The sequence below is a fragment of the Bos grunniens genome, chromosome 7 (assembly GCF_055505025.1).
Source record: "Bos grunniens cultivar Pamir isolate PY7600 chromosome 7, Bosgru_T2T1.0, whole genome shotgun sequence".
Lineage (NCBI taxonomy): Eukaryota > Metazoa > Chordata > Mammalia > Artiodactyla > Bovidae > Bos > Bos grunniens.
In genome coordinates, this window is record NC_141171.1 from 2,331,224 (window position 1) to 2,357,974 (window position 26,751).

Here is a 26,751-nt window from a genome sequence, read left to right on the forward strand (position 1 = left end):
GGGAAGGTGCTAGGTGGGGTTGTCTGGGCTTGACCTCTCCTGCCGCTGAGCCCGAGGTCAGACCCAGATTAACAGAGGAGATATTTTACCAGAGGGAGATTGGGCTGTTGTTGTCAGAAGAACGCAGGCAAAAGTAACTGTAACCAACCAGGGGTTCGGTCCCCTCATGTTTGGGCTGAGAGACATGGCCCTAAAGAGAACAAGGTCCTTCTGCTGAAAGTGGCTTAGCAAGGCTCCGGGCTCTCCTGGTGGCTAAGATGGTAAAGAGTCTGCCTGCAATGCAGGAAAGCCCAGTTCCACCCCTGGAGAAGGGAATGGCCACCCACTCCAGTATTCTTGCCTGGAGAACTCCATGAACAAGGAGCCTGGCGGGCTACAGTCCATGGGGCTTGCAAAGACTGGACACGACTGAGTGATCTGCACGTGTCTTGGGCTTTGTGGAGCTGGAGGGTCCCCCTCCCATGGGGGCTCTGCATCCATCCTTGATCGAGTGATGGTCAGTGGCCCTTGTGGTCCAAACTGGGGTGGCACTCTTAAGCCCAATGGGGTCCAAACTCAAGCACCAAATTAGATCCATCCCTGAAGTTCCCTTCCTTCTCATTCCACCCAAAGTTCCTTCCCTAGAAAGGAGAGTCTTTGTCTTGCTTCCTCCTCCAGAGCTGTGGCTTCTCAAGGTTTTCTGGAGGCAGTGATCTCCTGGTAGTGTTTTGGGCTGACCTGCTTGGATGAGATACAGATGCCATGTCCCCTTCCTTTGCCCCTTCTGTGTCACTTGGGGTGGGCAAGACTGTGCTGCAGAAGCAAACCAGCTCCATGTCCCAGCAGCTTACAACAACACAGCTTGATTTCTTGCTCACACTGGTGTCTTCAGTGTGAATTGGCATCGGACCCTGGTCTCATTTTCACTCAGGACCTGGGCGACAGAGCAGCCTGGTCGCTGTTTCCCATGCCAGCCAGGAGAGATCTCCGAAGGCTCTCATGTGGGCAATAAAGTGCTCAGACCAGGAAGAGACACACATCACTTTTGATCGCAACTAATTGGCCGGAGGTAGTCACATGCTTTCCCAGTCACAGGGAGGGCAGTAAGGTGCCTCTCTTCCCCTTTCCCAGCATCCTCTGGGGCGTCCATCTCTGGGGAATGTCCAGTAGGTCCCAGCCACCAGATCTCTCTTTCCTATCTGTGACTGACTTCATTAGGACTCACTGAAGGCTGTTAAAACAAGTATTTTCATCTCTCAGGAGCAATTGGCTCTGTGCTTAGGACGTGGGAACAGATCCACCGTTTTGTAAACCATTGACTTGGGTAACTCACGGGATGCCTGGCAATGACGGGTTTTCCCTGGCCTTGACTCATTCTTCCTTCTTCTGCAACATGCTGGCTTACTAACAGTGCCCTATAAATACAGCCCAAATCCATTCTACTTATACACACACAGAGAAATATGTGACTATGCTTGTTGGATTTGTTTATGCAAGAGAAGAGGCAAAATGTATGTTTTCAGGTCTACCAAGGAATGCATAGCTCTACTTCATGGACAGGTTTGCCTAGAGGGAACCGCTTGGATGGTAGGAGTATGTGGTGAGAGCAGAAACCGGAATGCCTGCTGACTGCAGATAGAAAAGGGGTGAGTGCAGCTTGTGAGACCTGATTCTGAGACGATATGGTGTGTGTTTTATTTGGAGAGGGAGTTTAGGGAAGTGGATGGAATATAGACATTCGGCTTTAGGCTTCTGAGCTGTGTGACCTGGGGCAAGTTACTTGACCTCTCTGAGCCTCAGTTTCTTGCCTTTCTGGGTAACTGTGAAAACTGAGTAGGAGAGTGAATGCCAATGCCATGAGGCAGACTGGCCTGCGATACTGCCAGTCTGGTGGTCAGCCTTGGCTAGCAGGCATGTGTCATGGTACAAATGGAATGCAGTTGCTCCCGGTGGCTTCCTGCCCATGGCTCCTGCGGGAATTACCCCAGTGGTCCTGTTCCTTATGTGGCTCCTTCACTGTATGTGCTGCAGAGTTTCCCCCTCCCTTGTGTTGTTTTCTGCAAATAGCTTCTATCAAGGGGGAAACACAGGGTTCCTTTCCTCTTCTTTGGGCTTGTAGCCATATTGGGAGTTCTGTCTTCCCTGTCCCAGATCCTGCCAGAGTGTGAACTCTTTGGGGTAACCGAGGCCCACTGCATTGGCCTCCTGGCCAGAGCTTGCACAGAGCAGGTGCCAAGTAGGATGCAGGGACCTTGGAGGTGGGGGTGGGGGGCTGAATGGACCCTTTGAGGCTTTGAGGCCTCAGAGTTTTGTTCCTGTGTCTCACCCAAAATGATGCAGTGACTTTGTATGGAAGCTCAGGCAGGTCTGTGTGGCCAGGGAGCTTTTCTACCACTCTGGAGAATGGAGCCACGTGGGAGGGAATTCTTGAGAGACCACTTGGGCCAGGTCCCCAGTCTACGGAGTCTGCTTAACTCCCATCTGGGCCACCAGATACCAATCTGTCTCTGTTGTCTCTCCTGCCCCTGCAGTCCATGAGTCTCATTGAGATTGGGAACCCCTCTCAGAGTCTGGAGAATGTTTGCCGCTGGGCCTACCTCCAGCAGAAGCCAGACACTGATCACGACGAGTACCACGATCACGCCATATTCCTCACACGGCAGGACTTCGGGCCCTCGGGCATGCAAGGTGAGCCTCGGGCCTGCGGGGACACAGAAAGGAGGGGGGCTGCACGTGAGTGCCTGACCCTGCCAGGGCCCCCGGCAGCCTTGGCCTGGGATGAGAGGGGTGTCTGGGCAAGGGGGTAAGTGCTGAGAAGGGTGTCGGGGTTGAGGGTAAGTGCTAGTCTCCTCCTGGCTCTTCAAAACTACCAGGAACTCTGACATGTCCCCCAGGAAACTGCATCTCTCCGGGGACAGGGAAGATCAAAGGGAGTGAAATGGGCAGAGTCTGGGGCTGGCAGCCTGGGGGCCAGACAAGCTCTGAGGCTGGGTTTAAGTTGTTTGCTTCCTCCGTGCGTGCTTGCTAAGCCACTTTAGTCGTGTCCCACTCTTTTGCGACCCCATGGGCTGGAGCCCACCCAGCTCCTCTGTCTATGGGATTCTCCAGGCAAGAATCCTGGAGGAGTTACGGGGCCCTCCTCCAGGGATTCTTCCCTACTCGGGGATTGAACCCGCATCTCTTATGTCTCCTTCACTGGCAAGTGGGTTCTTTACCACTAGTGCCACCTGGGAAGCCCTTGCTTCCTCCACCTTTTGTAAAACAAATTTGAATAAATTTTCAATCTTTAAAAGATAAGGGACTTTACTTAAAAATCCAAACTATATAAGACTGAAAGATCTAAAAGAAAAACTGACAAGTCTACAATCATAGTTGAAGGTCTCACACAGTGACTGTTAAATAAAATAAGTGAAATAAGACAGTCAGAGAAGAATATATACTCATGACTCCACTTATTTTAGGGTTGGAAGTGGGCAAAACTGATCGGTGGTGTTCACAGTCAGGAGAGTGGGCAGGAGGGAGGGAGTTGCTGTTGGAACCGAGAAGAGGCTTCTGCAGTGTGGGGACAGTTTTATTTCTTGGTCAGCGGGGTGGCCACACAGGTGTGATCACTTTGCCTCCTGGTTGGTGTTGGTGCCTCTCCACCATGAGGGGTTGCTCGCTCCCCTTCAAGCCCGTCTGTGTGGCCAGCTGACAGAGCCCTCTGTCCCCCTTTGTCCGGGTGAGAGCTCTAACAGGGAGCAGAACTGTTCTGTGGGAGAGAAACCGACACAACCTTTATATTAAGTGACTTCATTCTTCATTTAAAAATGTGAAAGGACAGCCAAGAATTACCAGATATTAAAAAAAAAAAAGGAAAGGATGAAAAAGATGGACCGACATGTAAAATAAAATTAAAAAGCTAACTCCAGAGGAAACAGATAATTTGGAGAAGGGAAAAGTACATTTTTATAAAGTCATATCTCCAAAATGTTTGAGGAAATATATCTGTAAACTCAGACCAGGCTACAAAGAAGAATCAGAGAAAAAAAGGGTTTTCATTAAAGATTTGATGGTGTTGACTAAAAAATTAAATGTCTGACCTGAAAGTTGTGTGTGTGTTTTAATTCATCAGAAATGTTTAGCACTTCAGTCCTGGGGGACAGCATCTCAAGTAACCCTGAGAGAACTGAGCTGCTCTTAAGAGGCGAGGGGGGCTAGGATATGTAGGAGTTTTGCAACAAAGGGCAGCTAATAAGAACAAAGCTTACTGTTAATTGAAGAAAACGGAAATCTCAAGATAAGGAATTAAGTGCTTTTCTATGTGTGGGAAGATGCGGGAGTCTGGGCTCACTGAAATCATTCCTTTGATATGCGTCTCAGCCATCTGGGGCCAGTATCCAGTGTTTTCACATCCTGAGTTTCCTCGGGGCTCACCAGCTCACCATCCATGGTGGCTGCAACTGCTGATGCTGTGACATCCTTTCTTTACTGATATGGGGAGAAATATTCCATTTCTCAGTGGGTGAAATGGAAAATTCAAAAGCTGAGATAAAAAGTCAAGGGCACCCAAAAGGATCAAAATATGAGAGAAAAATTGATGTAGAGGCTTAATCCAGGAAGAACACTGTCTATCTAAAAGGATTTCTGGAAAGAAAATAATAGCAAAATAAACTAAGAATGGAGGATATAAAGAAAAAATATAGATACATTTTCAAATCTTCAAATGCTAAATGTTTATGTAATGCTAGTGTGGGTGAATGAGAAATACAGACTGAGGCACATATTCATATGCAGGCTTTGCATACAAAGGACAAAGAGAAGACCACAAAGGTTGGCCCTGGCGCTGATTCAAGAACAAGCATCTCAAAATCTGCAGAGCAAAAAAATACTTTAAGACACATATTTTCCTGTTTATTAGAAGGGAAATAGACAATGGTTGGGTATACTGCTTTTAGACAGTTCTGAAACCAGCACTCCCCGGTCACGCTTCTTCCTTTCTGTATTTTTCTCTTGGAGCACATTGCCTAGGACCTCTCTGTGGGGTCTCAGATGAGTGAGGCTCAGTAGGGGGACAGTCCGGGTTTCTAATTTTCTGGGTCTTGCTGACTTAAAAAAGTACATGACCTGAGAGTTGCGAGTTAAGTTTTATTTGGGGCAAAACGAGGCCTATAGCCTGGGAGACAGCATTTCAGATAGCTCTGAGAAACTGCTCCAAAGAGGTAGTGGGGAAGGTCAGTACACTTGTGATTTTAGTGAAGAGGGAACACATGCAATCAAGTATGTATTTTTTTGCAGAAGGTTTCTGCTGGTCTCTTGAGAATTCCTGTTAGTCATGAGGAGCAGACATCACCATAAAGGAATTTAGTGCTTTTCAAGTTACAAGGAGATTCAAGAATTGAGCTCATAAAATTGGCCCCTGAACATAAGTATCTGAAGACCTGTCCCGCCAGTTTTTCCCAGAGCACAGAGTGCCTCATCCCTGATCTCCACCCTGAACCCCTTTCAGGGGGTGTTGAAGGTCAGCAGGTACAGCGGCACCTGATTTAACCATGGGCAGATGGCAAGTGCCCATGGCGATGCTGATTTGTGGCTGACAGCCTCCAGGATGCCCAGGTCTTTAAACAGAGGCCTTGCCTGGCACACACGCTCTGCACACACTTCTGTATCTCACCCAGCGGCAAGTGGCGAGGCCCCACTGTCTGCATTTCCTCCATGTTGGGTGGGATCATCGTGCCCTCCCGTCACTCTGCCTCTCCCCGTGGGCAGGAACGTGGTCCTTCCCTGGGGGCATCTTAAGACTCCCTGTGATCAGGATCAGCCCAGTCAGGGGGGATCATCCTTCTGCAGACCAGTCACATCACAGGGTGGCCTTCCCACCTGCCTGCTCAGGCGGTTCAGGCTCCTGCTTCCTCCCTGCCCTCTCTCCTTGTGAGACTCCATTCCCAACTTCTTCCTTGGCCCACACGCTGTAACTGGGCAGGCAAAACCCACTGTGTGTCCTCACTGTGACCTGTTAATTCAGTGGCTCTTCGGGAGCCCTTGGTGGGTTGAGTGGTGGCTGGAGGGTCTGTGGCTTCTCACATCAGAGGTTAGTCTGCTGCAGCTGCCCTTCCCCCTCTGATCCCCATTCTCCACCTCTGGGGGTGCCTTGCCCAGGACAGACCCCTGGACCCCTCAGCAGGAATGTGGTTCAGAATCTCCCCAGTCAGAGCGCAGGGTTCCCAGGCCAAGGGCTCCAGGAGCCTCATCATCTGTGGTCTGCGTGCCAGTCTACATAGTCGGTCTCCTCTGCACAGCTCAGCAGGCAGCACAGCACTGCCCTGAACAGCCTGGGACCACCCTCCCTGCAGCCATCTGTGCACTGTGGGAAAGGGGCCAGCTGAGGTCTCAGAGGCCCCAGGGAGGCCCCGAGGGAGCGGGCTCAGGGTGTGGTGCCAGGCACCAGGGCCAGAGTGCCTACAGCCCAGGAAGCAACCTGCAGCCTCGGGGATCAAAAGGCCACTCAGCCAAGAGGGGGAGGAAAGTGGAAGGTGCCCTGAAAGAGAACAGTGGGCAGGAGGCTACCAAGGTGGCAGAAAGTCTTGGCAGATAAGACCTGGACACGGGAAACTGAGCTGGCTGCAGGGTGGCTGCTGATGGGCAGGGCTGAGGCCCGCTCCCCTAGGGGAGGGGAAAGCTGGTCTCGAGCTGTGCCAGCCTTGAGGGCAGTTGGCTGTGCTCGTTTGCTCTGGTGATGCCAGGACATGTTGGGGTCTGGGCCCCTCCACGTGGGGAGGGCTCTGAGCCCCCTTTGTCTCTCCCAGGCTATGCTCCTGTCACTGGGATGTGCCACCCCGTCCGCAGCTGCACACTGAACCACGAGGACGGCTTCTCCTCCGCATTCGTGGTGGCCCACGAGACTGGCCATGTGTAAGTGGCCTCAGCAGGCCCCGCTGTCTGAGGCAGGTCGGGGTTCAAGGGGCCCCGCTTATCCTCTGTGCCCTGAGAGGGACACACCCTGGATGACAAGCCCCTCGGATATGATGTCCTGACCCCGTGCTGCACTGGGCAGGCGGCAGGCCCGCTTTCCACCGAGGGCCAGGCAGCAGCCGGGGCTGCCCACTCATTATGCCATCGAAGCAGTTGGGCAGGAGGGTCTTCTCATCCAATTCTGTAGATGAGGGTGCAAGGGAGCCTCCCCCAGGAACAGAGAGCTGGAGCTCGGGTGTGCATGCTGCTGGTGTGTAGGGAGGGCAGTGGCTGCCTCCACCTCCGCTGCTTTCTTATGCCGCAGCGCTCTGCCTTGGGGACAGGACCCCACAGGACACCCTCTGAGGATGTCCTCAGAGCGCCCCAGCTCTAAAATCCAGCTGGGAGAAATCAGATACCACCTGGCTCAGGGCTGACCAGGCCAGCTAAGGGCGAGGGGAGTCAGCTCAGGGAGGTCGGAGTCCCCTCCCGGCGTCTGGAGGAGGTGGGGCTGACAGGTGAGGGTCCAGTGAGGCTGTCTTGGCTCCTCTCACAGGCTGGGCATGGAGCATGACGGGCAGGGCAACCGCTGCGGTGACGAGGTGCGGCTGGGCAGCATCATGGCGCCCCTGGTGCAGGCAGCCTTCCATCGCTTCCACTGGTCCCGCTGCAGCCAGCAGGAGCTGAGCCGCTACCTGCAGTGAGTACCACCCTGTCCCCTGAGGAGGAACCTGAGTGCTGGACTCAGCTCTAGGAGGGCGCCTCTAGCCCCAAGTGCAAAGCAGGGCAGAGGGGGACAGCAGTGGGGGGATCCCATTGTTGGGGGCTAAGTTTTGGATGGAAAGTGGTTACAGACACTGCACCTTTAATGGATGCCTAGGGCCCAGGCAAGCCAGATCCTGCCTAACCATGCCAGGAAAAGAGGTGCAACAGGAAACCATAGTAACACAGCCTTAGGGCTGGGTGTGCAAGCCGCCCCACCACCAGGGCTCCATGGGGGGCCTCAGCCGCCGCCTGGTCTGGACAGCCCGGTCCTGCTGAAGGCAGATCGTGGTGCCCCGTGTCCCCTCACAGCTCCTATGACTGCCTGCGGGATGACCCCTTCACCCACGACTGGCCGGCACTGCCCCAGCTCCCCGGGCTGCACTACTCCATGAACGAGCAGTGCCGTTTCGACTTTGGCCTTGGTTACATGATGTGTACCGCGGTGAGTGTCGGAGCCCAGGACACCTGCAAGGGCTGAGCGGGAGCTTAGCCCAGACCTGCCTGGTCTCCTGGGAGGTGGCTGGTGTCGGGGTGGCTCCCCAGGACGGGGTGGAGCAGCCCTCCAAACATCAGGTTCTCCCCACACCTACTGCTGTATATCCAGTGGGTGCCCCGTGCCCTCCTGGCTGGTCCAGACGTGGCTTCGGGAGGGATTCAGGCAGTGGAGTGTTCAGCCGGGGGATAGCGGGTGCCCATGGGACGCCTGCTTGGGCCAAAGGAATGCCAACCAGCCTTCATGCCAAGCACACTGGTGCCCAGCCGGCTCCACAAGAGGTCCAGGCTCCATGAAAGGTGTAGCCACCAAGGTCTGCAGGCTCGGGAGGCCCAGCAGCCCCCAGGGACGTAAGGCGCTGTCCCTGCGTCATGTACAGTCATGAAGCATGAAGTACGCCCGAAATCCTCACAGCACCAGAACCACACAGAGCTCAGGGCAACACACAGGCCTGTCCTGGGCAGCCGTGCGCGAGAGCCTGGGGTGACGGGCAACCCTGGAGGGCCCCTGCAGTGGGAGGCAGCCTGCCAGCTGCCGCTGCTCTCTTCCAGTTCCGGACCTTCGACCCGTGCAAACAGCTGTGGTGCAGCCACCCTGACAACCCCTACTTTTGCAAGACAAAGAAGGGGCCACCCCTGGATGGGACCATGTGTGCGCCTGGCAAGGTGAGTCAGGGCAGAGGGCAGACACGGACGTGCACAGCTCTCCAGGGCAGGTCCTGCAGGGCCTTGGAGTAGGGCCGGGGTCGTCTCAGGGGACCCCTGCCTCTCTCCTAGTAACCCCACTCTCCACTCTCCAGAGCTCCTGCCCTCTGAACCTCTTATACACTCTTTCTTCTGTCAGAGGGAACCTGATGTCTCAGAGCTCCTCACTGTGCTTCAAGCCCATTGTGGGAATCCTCTCCTCTAAGGACCAGTTTTCGGGTTCCGTAAGCCTTCCATACCCCCTGCACACTGTGGGTACCTGCATCACCTCACCCTGACACCAACATTGGCCAACATTCTGGTGGCCCTGGGATCCTCAGGCCCAGCATCAGGCTTGGCCTTTTTACCCCCTAGCACACTGCTGTTTGGTTAGGGTTAGCACACTTGTCCCTAGAGGTAGCTAGATGGCCACTTACCAGTGCCTGCCTGCTACCCCAGGCCCACTTCCCACTTTCAATGGAAGCAGCAAGACAAAGGGCTTCTCCTTCCAGCCCAAATTCTGGGCCTGATTTTCATTTTTGTTGTTCAGTTGCTGAGTCATCTACTCTTTGTGACCCCATGGACTGCAACACACCAGGCTTCCCTGTCCTTCACTGTCTCCCTGAGTTTGTTCATGTCCATTGAGTTGATGATGCCATCCAACCATCTCATCCTCTGTCATCCCCTTTTCCTCCTGCCTTCAATCTTTCCCAGCATCAGAGTGCTTTCTAGTGAGTTGGCTCTTTGCATCAGGTGGTCAAAGTGTTGGAGCTTCAGTTTCAACATCAGTCCTTCCAATGAATATTCAGGGTTGATTTCCTTTAGGATGGACTGGTTGGATCTCCTTGCAGTCCAAGGGACTCTCAAGAGTCTTCTCCAACACCACAGTTCAAAAGCATCAATTCTTCAGCACTCAGCTTTCTTTATAGTCCAGCTCTCATGTCCATATGTGTCACTGGAAAAACCATAGCTTTGACTAGATGGACCTTTGTCAGCAAAGCGATGTCTCTGCTTTGTCTCTGTTGATGTCTCAGACGTCTCTGACAAACTGTCAAGATTGGTCATAGCTTTTCTTCCAAGGAGCAAGCGTCTTTTAATTTTACGGCTGCACTCACCATCTACAGTGGTTTTGGAGCTCAAGAAAATAAAATTGTCACTGTTTCCACTTTGTCTCCTTCTGTTTGACATGAAGGGACAGGACCGGATGCCAGATCTTGGTTTTTCACACTCCCACTCCTTATGCAGACGAGCCCATGAGAGCTCAGCCCAGGGAACACAGCAGACACAGCAGGATCCTGTGAGGTCCAGGAGAGGGCTCCAGTGTCCCCCAGTGTTAGGCCTAGAAAGACACCCAAACCACCTGGGCCTGAGGTTTCTGCACCGCAGGTTTTAAATTCTGCTTTATTTTAGTCCCTGGCAGAGCTTGTTAGAGATATGGATTTCCAGGTCCATCCTGAAGATTTTGATTTGGGATAAGCTTTGAGAATTATTTGGTTCTTTATTTGTAAGATTATGTTAAAATCCAACATAATATAAAATTCATCAATTAAATCACTCTCGGTGGCTTTTAGGACTTTCACAGTGTTGTGCAACCATCACCACTCTAGTTTCCAGAACTTCTCACCACCCCAGAAAGAAACCTCACGAACCAGTGACTCCCCGTTATTGTCCTCTCTCCAGGTCCTGGAAACTACTAACCTGCTTTCTCTGTCTATGGATTTGCCTATTTTGGAGTTTCCTATAAGTGGAATGACATAGTATGTGCCTTTTGTGTCTGACTTTTTGCACTTAGCATCCTAACTTCAAAGATCATCTGTGCTGTTGCAGATATCAGGGCTTCGTTTCTTTTTTTAATGGCCAAATAGCATTCCATTATATGGATATACCACATTTGTTTACCATTTGGTGGGCATGTGGGCTTTTTCTACCTTTTGGTATCTGTGAATAGTCCTGCTAATGAACATTCATGTGTATGTTTTTGTTAGAACACTTGGGAATTGGTGTTTTTAAGAGGCATTCAGATGATTTAGCTGTGCCCGTAGACTAGACGTTGCAAATGGGATGTTGTGCCAGAACGGACCTCATAGCCTTCTTCTCCAAGGGACCTCGATGGAGAAGACAGGGGCTCCAAAACTTTTGCCATAACCCCAATGGGGAACTCAGTAAATGCTGAGCTGGAGAATGAGACTAGCTTGGCATGGACCCCTATCCCAATCTGCCCCTCAGGTCCAACCCTGGCCTGGAGAGAAGGGGTGGGGGCAGACACTGTGTGGTGTGCTCGTCCGGGGTGGAGGGGCAGTGGTAGGCCTTCCCACAGGAATCCTGGCCACTGCCAAAGGTGGGCCAGGGAGTGCTTGAGCACCAGCTTACTGGCCCATTTCCCCTTGGCGGGATGGGGAGGAAGGGGGAAGGTGTGGCCAAAGCATTCTTTCACACGGAAAGCGCTGACCCAGTGATGACTCTTCACTGTTTTTGCCGGTAGGACCCTCAGTTTATTTAGTCCAGTCGTGCTGATTGAGGGGGTGCTTGGGCTTTGCTCAGCCTGCCCCGGTTCACGAGGAGCACAGGGAGAAAGCTGAGCTGGATCAGGGAATCCTGGTGTGTGTGGGGTTGGTGCAGGGGCAAAGTGGAGGAGGGGCACCTCCCAGGGCTCCATCAGAATCCGCTGCCCTTGTGAGTTTGTATGTTTTAGTGTCTTACTTATGGCAGTGTAATCTTGTATCTGGAAAGCAGTCATCCTTTATCTCTCCCTTTCCTCTAAGAATAGCCACCAGGCCCAGGAGAGAAGGTAGTGAGAAGGGAGCAGGGTAACGACTAGGCAGGCTGGAGAAATAGCAGGTTGTCTGGGGAATCAGGGCTGTGCCAGGCACAGCTGTCCCTTTCTGTCCCTTGCTGCCCCCACCCCAGACGCTGGGCAGGAGGTCACACGGCACTCAGGCTCTTCCTGGTCTCCTCACTGTCCACAGTGGGTCATCCCAAGAAAATCTTCCTCTCCTGCACCTGCCATTTCCCAGAAACAGAACCATGTATCTTTATTCCATCCACAGACAGGACCTGGAAAGAGGGATTAAACCTACAGCTGAGCCACCTGCATCCTTTGCCCCCAGTTTCATGACTTGTTCCTTGTCTGCCTGGGTTGCACACTGTGGAGTGGATGGGAAGGTGAGGTCAGGTGGAGAGGATGGGCAGTGAGCAATGAAGGCCTGTGGGCATGTAGCTTTCTTACAGAATCAGGAGTTCTGAGCAGGCACGTTTGGCTGAGAGGGGAGAGCTGAGCTTGTTGTTCTTGGAAGAGATGTGTGCAGTGGGCCTGGGGGTTAGGCTGGTTAGTCACCTCGGCTTCACATCCATCCACCCATCCATCCATCCACATGTCAGGCTTTCTCTTCCACCGGGTGTCACTGTCTCTGATGGTTGGCCATCAATGTGACAAGGCAGCAATGATGTGATGGTGAGCAAGGGGATGGGGAGGGGCCTGGAGGAAGCACAGAGAGGCTTTCAGTGGAGTTCAGCCAAAGCCCAAAGACTGGGGAGAAGTGGGACCAGTGCTCCAAGTGGGGGGATCTCCTTGGGTGGGAGCATGGGGAAGATGGCTGGGGAGGGTGGTTGAGAGGAGCACGGTATTTTAAAATGTAATGTACTAAGGGAAAAGTTGAAGCGTGCTAAGGCCAACAAATCAAGAGAGTTGTCATTGAAAAGACAGTTCCTCAAAAATCCCAAGGAAGTAGCGGGAGGAGTGGTCAGCCTCACAGGGGAGCTCCAGGATCAGTTAGAGAGCAGGGCAGGGGGTGGGGGCAGGAACTGCATTTGGACAGAAAGAAATGCCAAAGCAAGGTGAGCAGGATTAGGGTCGGCTGGTGGGAATCATTTCAGTGGGCTTTGGGGCATCGGGGTGCTCCTAGTACCTGACTGGGCTTGGAGTGATTAGGATGGGAGATGGTGGCCTGGAATTTAGGAGCGCTGATGAAGGAGGAGGCTGTCGGGGAGAAGGGGGTATGTGTGCTCTGGATTGATTAGTTTGCACTTGAAAATTACCCTTGTGGATGAGTTGTTTACTATCTCTAGGAGCTGGTTAACCCTAGGAGGGGGAGTCCCTCCAGGGTCAGCAAGACCCAGATGTCAAAGCATCAGAATCCAGAAAACAAAAGACATAGTTGACACTTATGGCTCCCCAAGAGACTAGAATGATGGCGGGAGAGAGGCAGGGACTGTTTGAACTGATGATGACTCTTCCTGAGCGTGAGTCATGTCCTGCCCTGTCCAGGGTGCTGGAGACTTGGCTCAGATCTGCTCTCAGACAGGAGCTCCCTGTGGCCACACGGGGATGCCTTTCATCCCCTGGAGGCAAGGTTAGGCCAGGCACAGAGGGTCCCCCCAGGTGCCTCTACTCTGCAGGCTGGGTTAGTGGGCTCGCCTTGCCCTCCTTGCCTGAGCCAAGGTGCAGATCCAACTGGGTGAAGATGGCTCCTGCATCCGAGTGTCCTGGCAGAAAAGAGTCCTTCATGTCTCACTTTCACATGCAGTGTCTTAGGAACAACACTCACCCTACGTTTTCATGAATTCAGAAGGACTGTTTCAGAAACATGTGCCACAGTGCTTATGCAAGTGCAGAGGCCCTGTGATGCCCATGTTTTGCCGCACAGTCGAGGACTGGCAGGCAGGCATAACGGTAGGGATCGCCCAGGGTCTGGGCGTGGGAGTTTAAGCCCTCCCTCCCTCCCCGTTGTGTGACCTTGAGCCATCCTGTCCCCCCTCGGGCGAGTCACCTAAGTGTCCGACTCAATTATCTTCACATCCCAGGCTCCTGGCACATGGCACCAGCTCAGGACATGCTGGTGGGTGGAGAACGGAAACCCAGGACCACAGTGGTTCAGAAATGCTAAATGTGCACTTCCTGAAAAGAACAGTCTGCCTTTCAGGCTTTCAGACCAAGCTGGCAGTGTTCCTGGCCCTGCGAAAGTGCACCGGTGCTGTCCATGGTGCTTATCCTGAGAGGCAGGTCAGCTTTGTTCATGGGTGTGTGTGGTTCCAATTCACTCATGACGTGTGACTTTGTGCTTTTAAAGGTTTAAGCCCCTCTACTGGATGAAATATTTATAAGCATTTAAACATATGTATAGAACACTTTAATAATATTAAAAGTGTTTCTTTCATATTAACACTGAGGCATCAGAGTTTAAAACTGTTCATTCCGTTTGCTTGTACTCTTTCAAGTGCTCACAGTCATCCAGGAAGAAATAAACCAAAATATTAGAGGGACAGCTTCTAGGTTGTGGAATTCAGGATGATTTTCCTGTCTTTCTGCCCTGTTTTCATATTTCCTATAATGTGTATGTGTTACCTCTCTGCACTTGGACCCAAGTCTGTGGAGGAGGTGGTCCATCACACCATGGGCCTGTGGCATGTCCTGAGTTGCCCCATGCCCAGCTCCCCATTTACAAACTGAAGACCAGTTAGTCCAATGGGGACAGGGGGACCACCGCGTGGCCTCCTCCATTCCCCAGGTCCTTGGTCCCTGTGGCCACCAGTGATTTAGAGGCTGGGCCCCATCACAACTTCAGAGGTGCCAGGACCCTTCCCACCCTCGTTGTCTTAGTCAGGTGGGGCAGATATACCTGAGACTAGGGTGACTTATGGAGAAGGCAATGGCACCCCACTCCAGTACTCTTGCCTGGAAAACCCCATGGACAGAGGAGCCTGGTAGGCTGGGATCCATGGGGTTTCGAAGACTCGGACACGACTGAGCGACTTCACTTTCACTTTTCACTTTCATGCATTGGAGAAGGAAATGGCAACCCACTCCAGTGTTCTTGCCTGGAGAATCCCAGGGACGGGGGAGCCTGGTGGGCTGCCGTCTATGGGGTTGCACAGAGTCGGACACGACTGAAGCGACTTAGCAGCAGGGTGACTTAAACAGCAGGTCTGGAGGCTAGAAATCTGAGAGCAGGGTGTCAGCATGGTCTTACGTTTTCACTGACTATAATCAGTTAGGGCCACTCCTGCTTTTACTCCTGCTTCCCCTTTGATACACCTCTCCTGTTGGCTGACATTGAAGCAGCCACAGGTGTTTTGTGGCTTTGGCAAAGGAGAAATTGTATTTGGGGTGTATTTATTGGCTAATTTATATGGTTTGGGGATTTCCCAGGTGGCACTAGGGGTAAAGAACATGCCTGCCAATGCAGGAGGTGTAAAAGATGCGGGCTCGATCCCTGGGTCAGGAAGATCTCCTGGAGGAGGGCATGACAACCCACTCCAGTGTTCTTGCCTGGACAGAGGAGCCGAGGGGCTACAGTCCATGGGGTCACAAAGAGTCGGATACGCCTGGAGCGACTGAGCATGCGTGCATTTGGCTTTTAGTGCCCTATATGTACAGCTAGGTTGTTGATTCTGTCCAGGTATACTTTTAGCTTCTAGAAATACTCTTTCTGCCTCGGTACCGACTCACCCAAGGTCATTGAAGAATATGTGCTGTGTTCAGCACAGCCTTCTCAAGTGATTGGAGACAAGGGGCCTCAACTGTACTAGAGGTTGTGATTACTTCTGTGTTTGCAATAGTTTGTTTCCTTTTGGGGTTTGTCTTGTACTTGGGACTATTAACACAGATCCAACTTGGATAGTTCTTTGAAAATGCTAAGTGTAACAAGATGATTTGCTTCTTGAAAAACTGCCCAGACCTCTAAACATACATATTACAAAGCATAACAGGCATTAAAAATAATTTTCAAACACCAGGAGAGAAACTTAAATGCAGACAGGATGTGAAAAGTTTGCTCAAAATGTTGATAAAGCTGTTACCAGTTAAACTGCTATTTTGAAAATTTTGGCTTACAATAAAATAAGGAAGAGATGAAGACTTCTGATTTCAGTCAGTTCAGTTGCTCAGTCGTGTCTCACTCTTTGTAACCCCATAGACTGCAGCACGCCAGGCCTCCCTGTCCATCACCAGCTTCTGGAGCTTGCTCAAACTCACTTCCATCAAGTCGGTGATGTCATCCAATCATCTCATCCTCTGTCATCCCCTTCTCCTCCCACCTTCTATCTTTCCCAGCCTCAGGGTCTTTTCCAATGAGTCAGTTCTTCACATCAGGCGGACAAAGTATTGGAGCTTCAGCTTCAGCATCAGTCCTTCCAATGAATATTTAGGACTGATTTCCTTTAGAATGGACTGGTTGGATCTCCTTGCAGTCCAAGGGACTCTGAAGAGTCTTCTCCAACACCACAGTTCAAAAGCATCAATTCTTCGGTGCTCAGCTTTCTTTATGGTCCAACTCTCACACCCATACACGACTACTGGAAAAACCATAGCTCTGACTAGTCGGACCTTTGTGGGTAAAGTAATGTCTCTGCTTTTTAATATGCTAGGTTTGTCTTAGCTTTTCTTCCAAGGAGCAAGCATCTTTTCATTTCATGGCTGTAGTCACCACCTGCAGTGATTTTGGAGTCCAAGAAACTAAAGTCTGTCACTGTTTCCACTGTTTCTCCATCTATTTGCCATGAAGTGATGGGACTGGATGCCATAATCTTTGTTTTTTGAATGTTGAGTATTAAGCCAGCTTTTTCACTCTCCTCTTTCACTTTCATCAAGAGGCTCTTTAGTTCTTCTTCACTTTCTGCCATAAGGGTGGTGTCATCAGCATATCTGAGGTTACTGATATTTCTCCCAGCAATCTTGATTCCAGTTGGTGCTTCATCCAGCCCAGCATTTTGCAAGATGTACTCTGCATTTGAGTTAAATAAGCAGGGTGACAATATACAGCGTTGACATACTCCTTTCCCAATTTGGAACCAGTCCGTTGTTCCATGTCCAGTTCTGACTGTTGCTTCTTGACCTGCATGCAGATTTCTCAGGAGGCAGGTAAGGTGATCTGGTATTCTTATCTCTTGAAGAATTTTCCACAGTTTGTTGTGATCCACACAGTCAAAGACTTTATCCTAGTCAATGAAGAAGAAGTAGATGTTTTTCTGGAATTCTCTTGCTCTTTCTATGATCTAACAGATGTTGGCAATTTGACCTCTGGTTTTTCTGCCTTTTCTAAATCCAGCTTGAACATCTGGAAGTTCTCAGTTCACATACTGTTGAAGACTAGCTTGCAGAATTTTGAGATGAGTGCAATTGTGCAGTAGTTCGATATGTATTAATATACCTTCTTTTATCATTTTAAATTTATTTATTAAATAAAACTCAGGTAAAAATACATGGAAAATAAATAAAGGTTTAAAATGAGTGAAGAAATCAGTAGAAATAAATCTGACTTCAAAAAATTTAATTATAACCAAAAAGTTTCAGATCAGACTGAAGCAGTCATTCATTAAGAGGAAGAGATAAAAATATCCAAGAGAAGTAAGTAATAGACAGGCTCTTGAAGTGTTTGACAGTGCAGTTAACAAAGAGGAGTGAATCTGATGAACACATTGGAAAAGCATTTAAACTTCTTTCTGATTTTGACATGAAACAACATCAAAGACAATGTAAAGCTCAGAATATTGCCTCTACAGTAAAAATGTTGACAGCAACAGTTACTGAGTTGCTAATCTAAAAAGCATTTTAAATCAGTCTCCGACCAAGAAAACGTCAGACACCCTGAAATCCACATCCAGAAGCACACCAGATGCAGTTTCTCCAAATTTCGTCACCTAAATATTCGTATAGCATCACCAATAACTTCTCTAAATTACAGAAAATTAAAGAATATTTCTCTCAACATGCTAGAGCAAGTGCTGGCAAGCTACAGCACACACACCAATTCTACCTGCCTCCTGGTTTATTTTCCCGTAACAGTTTTATAAAGGTGTGACTCACATTTAAATTCCCTCATCTGAAGTGTACAATTCAATGGTTTTCACTGTATTCCTGGAGGTGTACAGCCATTACAACATGATCCACCCCCTCCTCCTCAATCCTCACCCCTCCTCCTCAATCCTCACCCCTCCTCCTCAATCCTCACCCCTCCTCCTCAATCCTCACCCCCTCCTCCTCAATCCTCACCCCTCCTCCTCAATCCTCACCCCCTCCTCCTCAATCCTCACCCCTCCTCCTCAATCCTCACCCCTCCTCCTCAATCCTAGGCAATCACTACTTTGTGTCTCCTTAGAGTTGCCTCTTCCGAATATTTCATATAAATGGCATTGTACAATATGTGGCCCTTTTTGACTGGCTTCATTCAATTAGCACAATGTTGTCAAGGTTCATCCATGTTATACCATTTGTCAGGACTTTATTCCTTTTTATTGCTCGATTATAATCTGCTGTATAGACATACTGTTTTTTTAATCTACCAGTTTATTAGTTGATGGACATTGAGCTGTTAACTACTTTTCAGCTATTATAAGAAATGCCGCTGAAAACATCTGTGTACAAGTTATTCCGTGGTTGCGTCATTTTTCTTGAATATGTGTCTAGGAGTAGAATTGTTGGTTCTTGTGGTAACTCTATGTTTAATGTTTTGAGAAACTGTCAAACTAGTTCTCAAAGCAGCTGTACCTTTTCACATTCCTACTAACACTTTCTCTACATCTTCACCAAAACGTATTACCTGTGTTTTTATTGTAACCATCCCAGTGGATGTGATGTATGATCTCATTGTGGTTTTGAGCACCTTTTCATGAGCGTAATGACAGCTTGTATGTATCTTTTTTGGACAAATGTCTATTCATTATCACCTTTGCTTATTTTTAATTGGGTTATCTTTTTATGATCAAGTTATAATCATTCTTTATTCATTCTATCGTTCTATATTCTGGATACAAATCCCTTATCAGACCGCTCAGATGAATGGCTTGCAAATATTTTCTCCTATTATTGTCTTTTCACTTTCATGTTAGTATCATTTGATGCATAAAAGTTTTTAATTTTGGTGAAGTCTAATGTAGATATGCTTTCTTTTGTCACTTGGTTTTGGTGTTGTAACTAAGAAACCATTGCCATCCAGTGGAGAAGGTGTGTTCCTGTTCTTTCTTTTGGATCTGTGACTCACTGTCAGTTAGGATTTGTGTAAGGTGTGAGGAAGGAGGCCAGCGTTGCTCTTTTGCATGTGAATACCCATTTGTCTCAACACCCTTTGTTGAAGGGGCTATTTTTTCCCAATGAATCATTTGCTACCCTTGCTGAAAATCAGTTAAGCGTATGGTTGTAGCCATGCGTTCCGGGAAGCAAACTCACTCAGAAGGACAATGCAGATAGCGGAGCGCAGTTTATTACACCGGCGGGCCCAAGGCAGAGTCTCCTCTTAGCCAAGGACCCCGACCAGTTTTGTGAAAACCTTATATACCCTAAGTGTACGTGTTCAAACCCACCTCCCCAAATTCCTTGAAACTAGTCTGGACAAGGTAAAAGAGAGATAAAAGATCAGAGTTAACCCATGATTCATGTGTCACAAGACTAGATAAACAGTGGACATTTATCAGTAGGATTGTGGTCATATCCCTATAAACATAATGGGAATTTACCACTTTGTTCTGTTACAGAGATAATTAGCATATTCTTTTAGGCAACAGAGAGTCCAAGGACAAGTCCTGAGGCTCTTTTATCTGGGGGTCTGGTTTTCCATTGGTATGCCATCTCTATAGACACCGGGCACAAAGTTCAGAGTCCATTAGGGGGGTGACCACGCGTGTAGCCTAATGTTCACAGCCTGGCCTAAGATGAAGCCCAGCTCTGTCTGTTTCCTCCTTCAATATGTAAAGGCTCCTTTCTGGACTCTGTGTTCTGTTCCATTAATAATTTTGTTTCTTTATGCCAGAGCCACTCTGTCTTGTTTATTTTAGTTTTGTGGTAAACTCTGAAACAGGTTAAGTCTGAGTCCTTCCACTTTCTTTTGTTTCAAGATTGTTTTGGCTATTCCTGATCCTTTGATTTGAATTTTTACAAGTATCTCGGTGTCTGCAAAATTCTAGCATAAGTGTCATATTGAGTCACAGATCAATATGGGGAATACAGGCATTCCTCGATTTATTACACTTTGCTTTATTGTGCTTTGCAGACACTACTTTCTTTCTTTTTTTTTTTTTTTTAACAAATTGAAGGTTTGTAGCTACCTGTGTTTTGCTGAAAGTTTTCACTTTCGTCTCAGGTTCAAAGGATTTGTTAACAAAATAAGTCACTTGATAATACAAATAAATGATACAAATATTTATTAGAGAATTATCTAGCTTACTTTCAATATACTAAGATTAAAAGAAAAGAGAAATAGAAAGAGCAGAGGATACATCATGAAATTGGGTTTTGACAAACATCCAGACTTAATCAGTGCTGGGAAGTCCCGTGTCCCAGAGCATCTGGAGTCCCAATTGGGAGAGGTCAGCAAGTCAGCTCTGTGGGTGAGACTTTAAAGGTTGCAGTCAGGAGTTCCTGCTTATAATCCCAGGATGGAAGCAAACTGATATCATCATCCATCTATGACCAAATTGCAAGCCTGGTTTCATATTAATGCTGTTTGTTTTGTCTTGTAAAACTGTTAAGCCTGGGACTTGGTGGCCAGGCCCCCTTCAGGGGCTCAACAATCTCAAGATTGCTCCCCCTTCTTACCTAAGCTGCTACAAGTCTTGCCCTCACAGCAGGCAGTCACTCCCAGTCACTGCCAGCCAGGGCGGTGTCCAGGCAGGTTAGAAGCAAGGTCAGAGGCCTGCTCTGCTTTGTCTCTGAAGCTTAAACAGACTATTCATTTAATTTCCCTAACACCCTGCATTATCAGTTAACGTTAGCATTTTTTAGCAATAAAATATTCTAAAGTATGGTATGTACGTTGTTTTTTTAAGACATAATGGCACACTTAATAGCTTACAGTATAGTGTGAACATAACTTTTACATGTGCTGGGAAACCAAAAAAATTCATATGGCCCTCCTTATTTTGATATTTACTTATTGTGGTGGTCTGAAACTGAACCAGCAATGTCTCTGAGTATGACTGTGCTGCCATATTAAACTCTGGTCCATGAACATGGGATGTCTTTCCATTTACTTAGACTTTTGATCATTGATCTTTCAACAAGTTTTTATAGTTTTCAGTGTACTAATGTCACACTTTTTTCCTTCAATTTATCCCTAAAATTTTTTTTGTCATTTTTTGATGTTATTGTAAGTAGAATTGTTTTCTTTTTTTTTTTTTAACTCAAAATGCTTCTAATTTCTCTTTTTACTTTTTATTGAAACATAGCTGAATTACAATGTTATGTTACTGCTGTGCAGGAAAATGACTCATTTATTTATGTAAATTTTTGTATTTATATAAACATTTATAAATTGTATAATATAAATACTGTAATTATATGAATATTTTATGTCCTTGTCCATTATGGTTTACTGCAGGATATTAAATATAGTTCCCTGAGCTATACAGTCAGATTGTGTTGTTTATCCATTCTGTATACACCAGTTGCATCTGCTAATTCCAAACTCCCAATTCAACCCTCTCCCACCTTCCTCCCCCTAGACAACCACCAGTCTGTTCTCAATGTCTCTGATAGAATTGTTTTCTTAATCTCATTTCAGTTCGTTCATTGCTAGTCTATAGAAATACAATAGATTTTTGTATATCGATCTTGAATCCTGCAATCTCACTGAACTTTTAAAAATTAGTTTTTAGTGCTTTTCAATAGTGTTTAGTGGTTTCCATAGGATTTTCTTCCCTCATAGCTCAGTTGGTAAAGAATCTGCCTGTAATGCAGGAGACCCTGGTTCGCTTCCTGGGTCAGGAAGATCTGCTGAAGAAGGGACAGGCTACCCACTCTAGTATTCTAGGGCTTCCCTTGTGGCTCAGCTGGTAAAGAATCCGCCTGCAATGTGGGAGACCTGAGTTCATTCCCTGCGTTGGGAAGATCCCCTAGAGAAGGGAAAGGCTACCCACTCTAGTATTCTGGCCTGGAGAATTCCATGGGTCACAAAGAGTCGGACACGATTGAGTGACTTTCACTTTCATAGGATTTTCTACATAGAAGATCATTTCATCTGCAAATAGATACAGTTTTACTTCTTCCTTTCCAGACTGGATGCCCTTTCCTTCTTTTTCTTGCCTAATTGTTCTAGCTAGAACTTACGGTACAGTGTTGACTAGAAGTAGTGTGGGCAGACACCCTTTTCTTTCTTCTGACTAGGGGGAAACCATTCATTCTTTCACCATTAAGCATGATGGGGTATTTCATTGATGTCTTTTATCAACTTGAGGAACTTCTAGTCTTGTCTTTTGAGTGCTTTTTTCAGGAAAGGATGTTGGATTTTGCCAATTTTAGTTTTTGAGTCTTGAGGTGACCATATTGTTTTTCCTTTATTCTTTTCAAGGTTTAGGATGCTAAACCTTGCATTCCTCAGATAAATTTCACTTGGTAATGATATGTAATCTTTTACCATGCTGTTGGATTTGGTTTGCTAAAATTTTATTGAGGAATTTAAAGTCTATTTTTATAAGAGATATTGTTCTCTAGTCTTTATCTTAAAATATCTTTGTCTGATTTTGGTATCAGGGTAATATTAGCCTCATTGAATGAACTGGGGAAAATCTTCTTTTCCATTTTTTGGAAGAGTTTGTGAAGAATTGGTATTAATTTTTCTTTAAATGTTTGATAGAATTCGTCAGTGAAGTAATTGGGCCTTCAGCTATTTTTTGTGAGAAATTTTAAATCACTAATTCAATCTCTTTTGTTTGTTACAGGTCTATTGAAATTTTTAGGTCTCATTAAATGAGCTTTGGTAGTCGGTGTCTTTCTAGAAATTTGCCCATTTTCAGAACTTTCTGTTTTTTTTATGTGGATTTCAATTATTCTCTGTTGTCACTTGTTTTCAGCCTGAATAACCCCTTTTAGTATTTCTTTTTTATAACTGTATTGAAGTATAGTTGATTCACAATGTCGTGTTAGTTTCAGGTGTATAGCATGGTGATTCAGTTATACATAGACATATATTCATTCTTTCTCAGTTTCTTTTCCCATATAGACTATTACAGAGTACTGAGTAGAGTTCCCTGTGCTATACAATAGGTCCTTGTTGGTTATCTATTTTATATATAATAGTGTGTGTATGTTGATCTTAAACTCCTAATTTAGTATTTGCTCTATGGCAGGTCTGCTAGCAGTGAATTATCCCAGATTTTGTTTATCTAAGAATATTTTTATTTCACTTTCATTGTTGGTAGATAGCTTTGTTATATATGATTCTTGGTGGACACCATTACCTCTGACCTCCATTATTTCTGATTAAAAGCCAGCTGTTAATCTTATTGGGTGTCCAATGAGTCATTTTTCTTTTCCTTCTTTTGACATTTTTGCTTTGTCTTTCAACAACTTTGACTATAATGTGGGAGTGGATCTCTTTGCATTTATCGTCCTTGCTTAAATTTCTTGGATGTTTCCATTAATGTTTGTAATCAAATTTTGGAAGTTTTCAACCATTATTTCTTTGAATATTTTCTACTCCATCCTCTGTGTCCTCTCCTTTTGGTACTTTTACTATGCACATTTCAGTGAACTTATGGTCTTCATACTTCTCAGAGGTTCTGTTCAGTTTTCTTTATTTCTCCCCTCTCTGCTCTTCAGCTTGTAAAATTTCCATTGATCTGTATTCAAGTTCATGGAGTCTTCTTCCAGCTCACATCTATTACTGAGACCTCTAGTGAGTTTTTCATTTGTTTTTGTACTTTTGAGCTACAGAATTTAGTTTTTTTTTTCTTTTTCATTTTTAGTTTCTATCACTTTCTTGATGCTATTTGACACTGTTCTTATACTCCCCTTTAGTTCTTTAGACATGGTTTCCTTTTGTTCTTTGAATGTATTTATAATAGCTGGTTAGAAATTTTTGTCTACTAAGTCTAGCATCTGGGCCTCCTCAAAGGTAATTTCTGTTGCCTGCTTACTTTCCTGTGTATGGATTACATTTCTTTTCATGTCTCAGTAATTTTTGTTGAAACTGGACATTTTAGATAATACATTGAAGAAACTCTGGACACTGGTTATATTGACTCCCCCAGACCTTGTTGTGCTGTTGTTTGCTTGTTTACCTGTTTATTTGTTTAGTGACCTGGCTGCACTGTTTTAATGAATTTTATTTGCCCTGCAGCATGCAGCTGCTGATATTGCCCCTTGGAGATCATGCTGCTGCTGCTGTCGCTTCAGTTGTGTCTGACTCTGTGTGACCCCATAGACGGCAGCCTACCAGGCTTCCCCTGTCCCTGGGATTCTCCAGGCAAGAGTACTGGAGTGGATTGCCATCACCTTCTCCTCGGAGACCATAGCCTTGGGCAGAAACATAGTCACTGAGGCCACACAGCTCCACCTCCACCACCAGAACGGTGGGATTAGCCAGGTTCTCTTTGTCTTTTTCTCTGGCTTTACTGCTAAGCTCTAGCTATTCTGCCTCTATTGGTATCACACCCAATTAGCTTTCACTAGCTGCTAGCTGATTGCTGTATTGTTTTTGATAATGCTCTGGGGTACAAGTTGTCCACAGCCTGACCCAGTTAAATTCTGGACCCTTCACAGGGGCAGGGTGTTACCAGTATTTGAAGCTTTCTCAGGCTTCTCTGGTGGCTCAGATTCCGCCTGTAATGTGGGACACCCGGGTTCAGTCACTGGGTTGGGAAGATCCCCTGGAGGAGGGCATGGCAGCCCACTCCAGTAGTCTGGCCTGGAGAATCCCCATGAACAGAGGAGCCTGGTGGGCTACAGTCCATGGAGTTGCAAAGAGTCAGACATGACTGAGTGACTAAGCACAGCCCAGTACAGATCCCAGAAGTACTCTAGCTGTCCTTTCCCTGGTTCTCTCTGTTTCACTTCTAGTTGGGTTACTATTTTACTTGTTGCTTACTAGTATTGTGGAGCTACTGGTCTCCTCTTAATTGCTCACTACCGAGATTTCTGTTGTTTTTGACAATGCCCTTAGGCATGAACTTCCTCATGCTCCATTCCAAATAAATTTAGTCTTCTTAGGGTGAGCTATGGAGCTCTTAGTTCTACTTCCCCTTCTGGGAAGACCACTGCAGCACTGCCCTGGAACTAGGAGCAGGGTTTTCCACTTCCAGAGTGACATTCTTGGTGTACAAACAGGTCAGTGAATAGGGATAGGACCCTACTCTTGGCTCTTCCCTTTCAGCATAGAACGTCTTCCCTACAAGCAAACCAGGGAAGGGGTTACTAGAGTACAGCATTCTTGGTTTTCTATACTTGGGGTAGAGCCTCCACTCTAGGAGTGAGGACTGGGTGGGCAAAGGGAGTTCCCTGCCTGAAACAGATTTTCTGCAACACAGAGTTGCATGGTATGGGAGATGCCAATGGCCTGCCTTTCCCAGGGTGAAACTATAGCCCTAGACTGGAAGCTGAGGAAACAAGGAATCTCTGTCTTTTAAGTGGTAAGGCCTCCATCACACTAAGATGGAGAAAGAATGGGAGAGGGTTGTGGCTCAAATGTATAGACTTTCACAATTCTTACAAGAATTAGTATATTTTCTCCATTTGTTGTATTGAGCTTAGGACAGTTTCCAGATACCTTATTTTATTATTGAAGTATTTTGTTGTTGGTGGTGTTGTTCAGTCACCCAGGCATGTCTAACTCTTTGTGACCCCATTGACTACAGCACGCCAGGCCTCTCTGTTCCTCACCATCTCCCGAAGTTTGCCAAGTGCATGTCCATTGCATCAGCGATGCCATCCAGCTGTCTCATCCTCTGATGCCCTCTTCTCCTTCTATATTGAAGTATAGTTGATTTACATTATTGTGTTACTTTCAGGTATACAACAAAGTGATTCTGTAATATTTTTTTCAGATTTTTTCCATTATAAGTTATTACAAGATATTTAATGTAGTTCCCTATGATATAACTCAGTCCTTATTGTCCAGATAATTTAAATAGTTTGTTTAGAAAATAATTTTCACCAGTTAAATGGTTGTTTTACTGACGAGCGAGTTCACTGAGCCTCTTTCAGCTCCATTCTAGAAGTTTCCATCTGCTGCCTGCTTTTGTAAATGATGTTTTATTGGAATGCAGCCATATCCATCCGTTTATGTGTTGTCTCTAGCCACTTTCATGCTCTAATGGCAGAGTTGAGTAGTTGCAGTAGAGACCTTGTCACCTTCAAAGATTAAAACAGTTGCCACCTGGCCCTTACAGAAAAAGCTTGCTGGGGAATCGTCTTTCTACTCTCCCTGTGAAATACACGCTGACCAAATTGTTGTCACCTGAAGAGGGGATGAAAGAGTATGCAATTAGAATTGCAGCAAACATTGTGTAAATCAACCAATTCTAAAAAAATCATTGTTTTCTGTTTTTGGTTGTTTGTGGTATTTGTCAGTTTTTAAATTTTAAACTTTTTTATATTGTATACTTTCTAGTTGTAAATCAACATTCCATTGCATACCTCATTTAGTATTTTTAATTTTTCACTCTTCTTCAAGTCGGCCCTAAATTGTCTAAGCTTCCTCCTTGGGGTAAGAAGGGCAGCAGTGTGATCAGGTTCAGGCTGACTTTCCTGCGCTCCAGTGTTCTACGTCCTATATTCACGAATTTTTACCATGTCAGCATATCACCTGTCCTTCATTTCCGCACTTCACTTAAATTGCTTTTTTAACTTAAACAGTAGACCTTGTGTGTCTCTAGAGTCACTGGCTTGGTGTGCCGCCTGCATCTTTATAAATGGCACTGTGTGGGCACACTGGCCTGGGGGCTTCACCCTGCAGGCATGGCGTGGGGTGGGCTCTGGTGAGGGGACAGAGCAGGCTAAACGAGGCACTGAGGGTGGCAGGGGGCCAGGGTGGTGGTGGTGGTGGCAGGAGGCCAGGGTGGTGCCCAAATCTGGGCAGGCCAACACCTTACCACACCTCCCAAAGAGATTCTGAGCTTCCAGGGGTCAGTAGGGCCTTCTTTCTTGTACCTCCAGGGCCGGGCAATCATCACGGACACTGCAAGCTGAAGAGTGGGGGG

At 47.0% G+C, this 26,751-nt stretch overlaps 1 protein-coding gene across 1 annotated transcript in view; it reads left to right on the forward strand.

Moving 5' to 3' along the window:
- Positions 1–26,751, forward strand: part of ADAMTS2 (ADAM metallopeptidase with thrombospondin type 1 motif 2) — a 246,072-nt gene that overhangs the window by 188,155 nt on the left and 31,166 nt on the right. Inside the window, exons 6-10 of the mRNA XM_086407913.1 lie at positions 2,511–2,667; positions 6,765–6,870; positions 7,466–7,609; positions 7,984–8,116; positions 8,719–8,832. Of these exons, the coding sequence (XP_086264039.1) occupies positions 2,511–2,667; positions 6,765–6,870; positions 7,466–7,609; positions 7,984–8,116; positions 8,719–8,832 (654 nt within the window). The remainder of the gene's footprint in view (positions 1–2,510; positions 2,668–6,764; positions 6,871–7,465; positions 7,610–7,983; positions 8,117–8,718; positions 8,833–26,751) is intronic.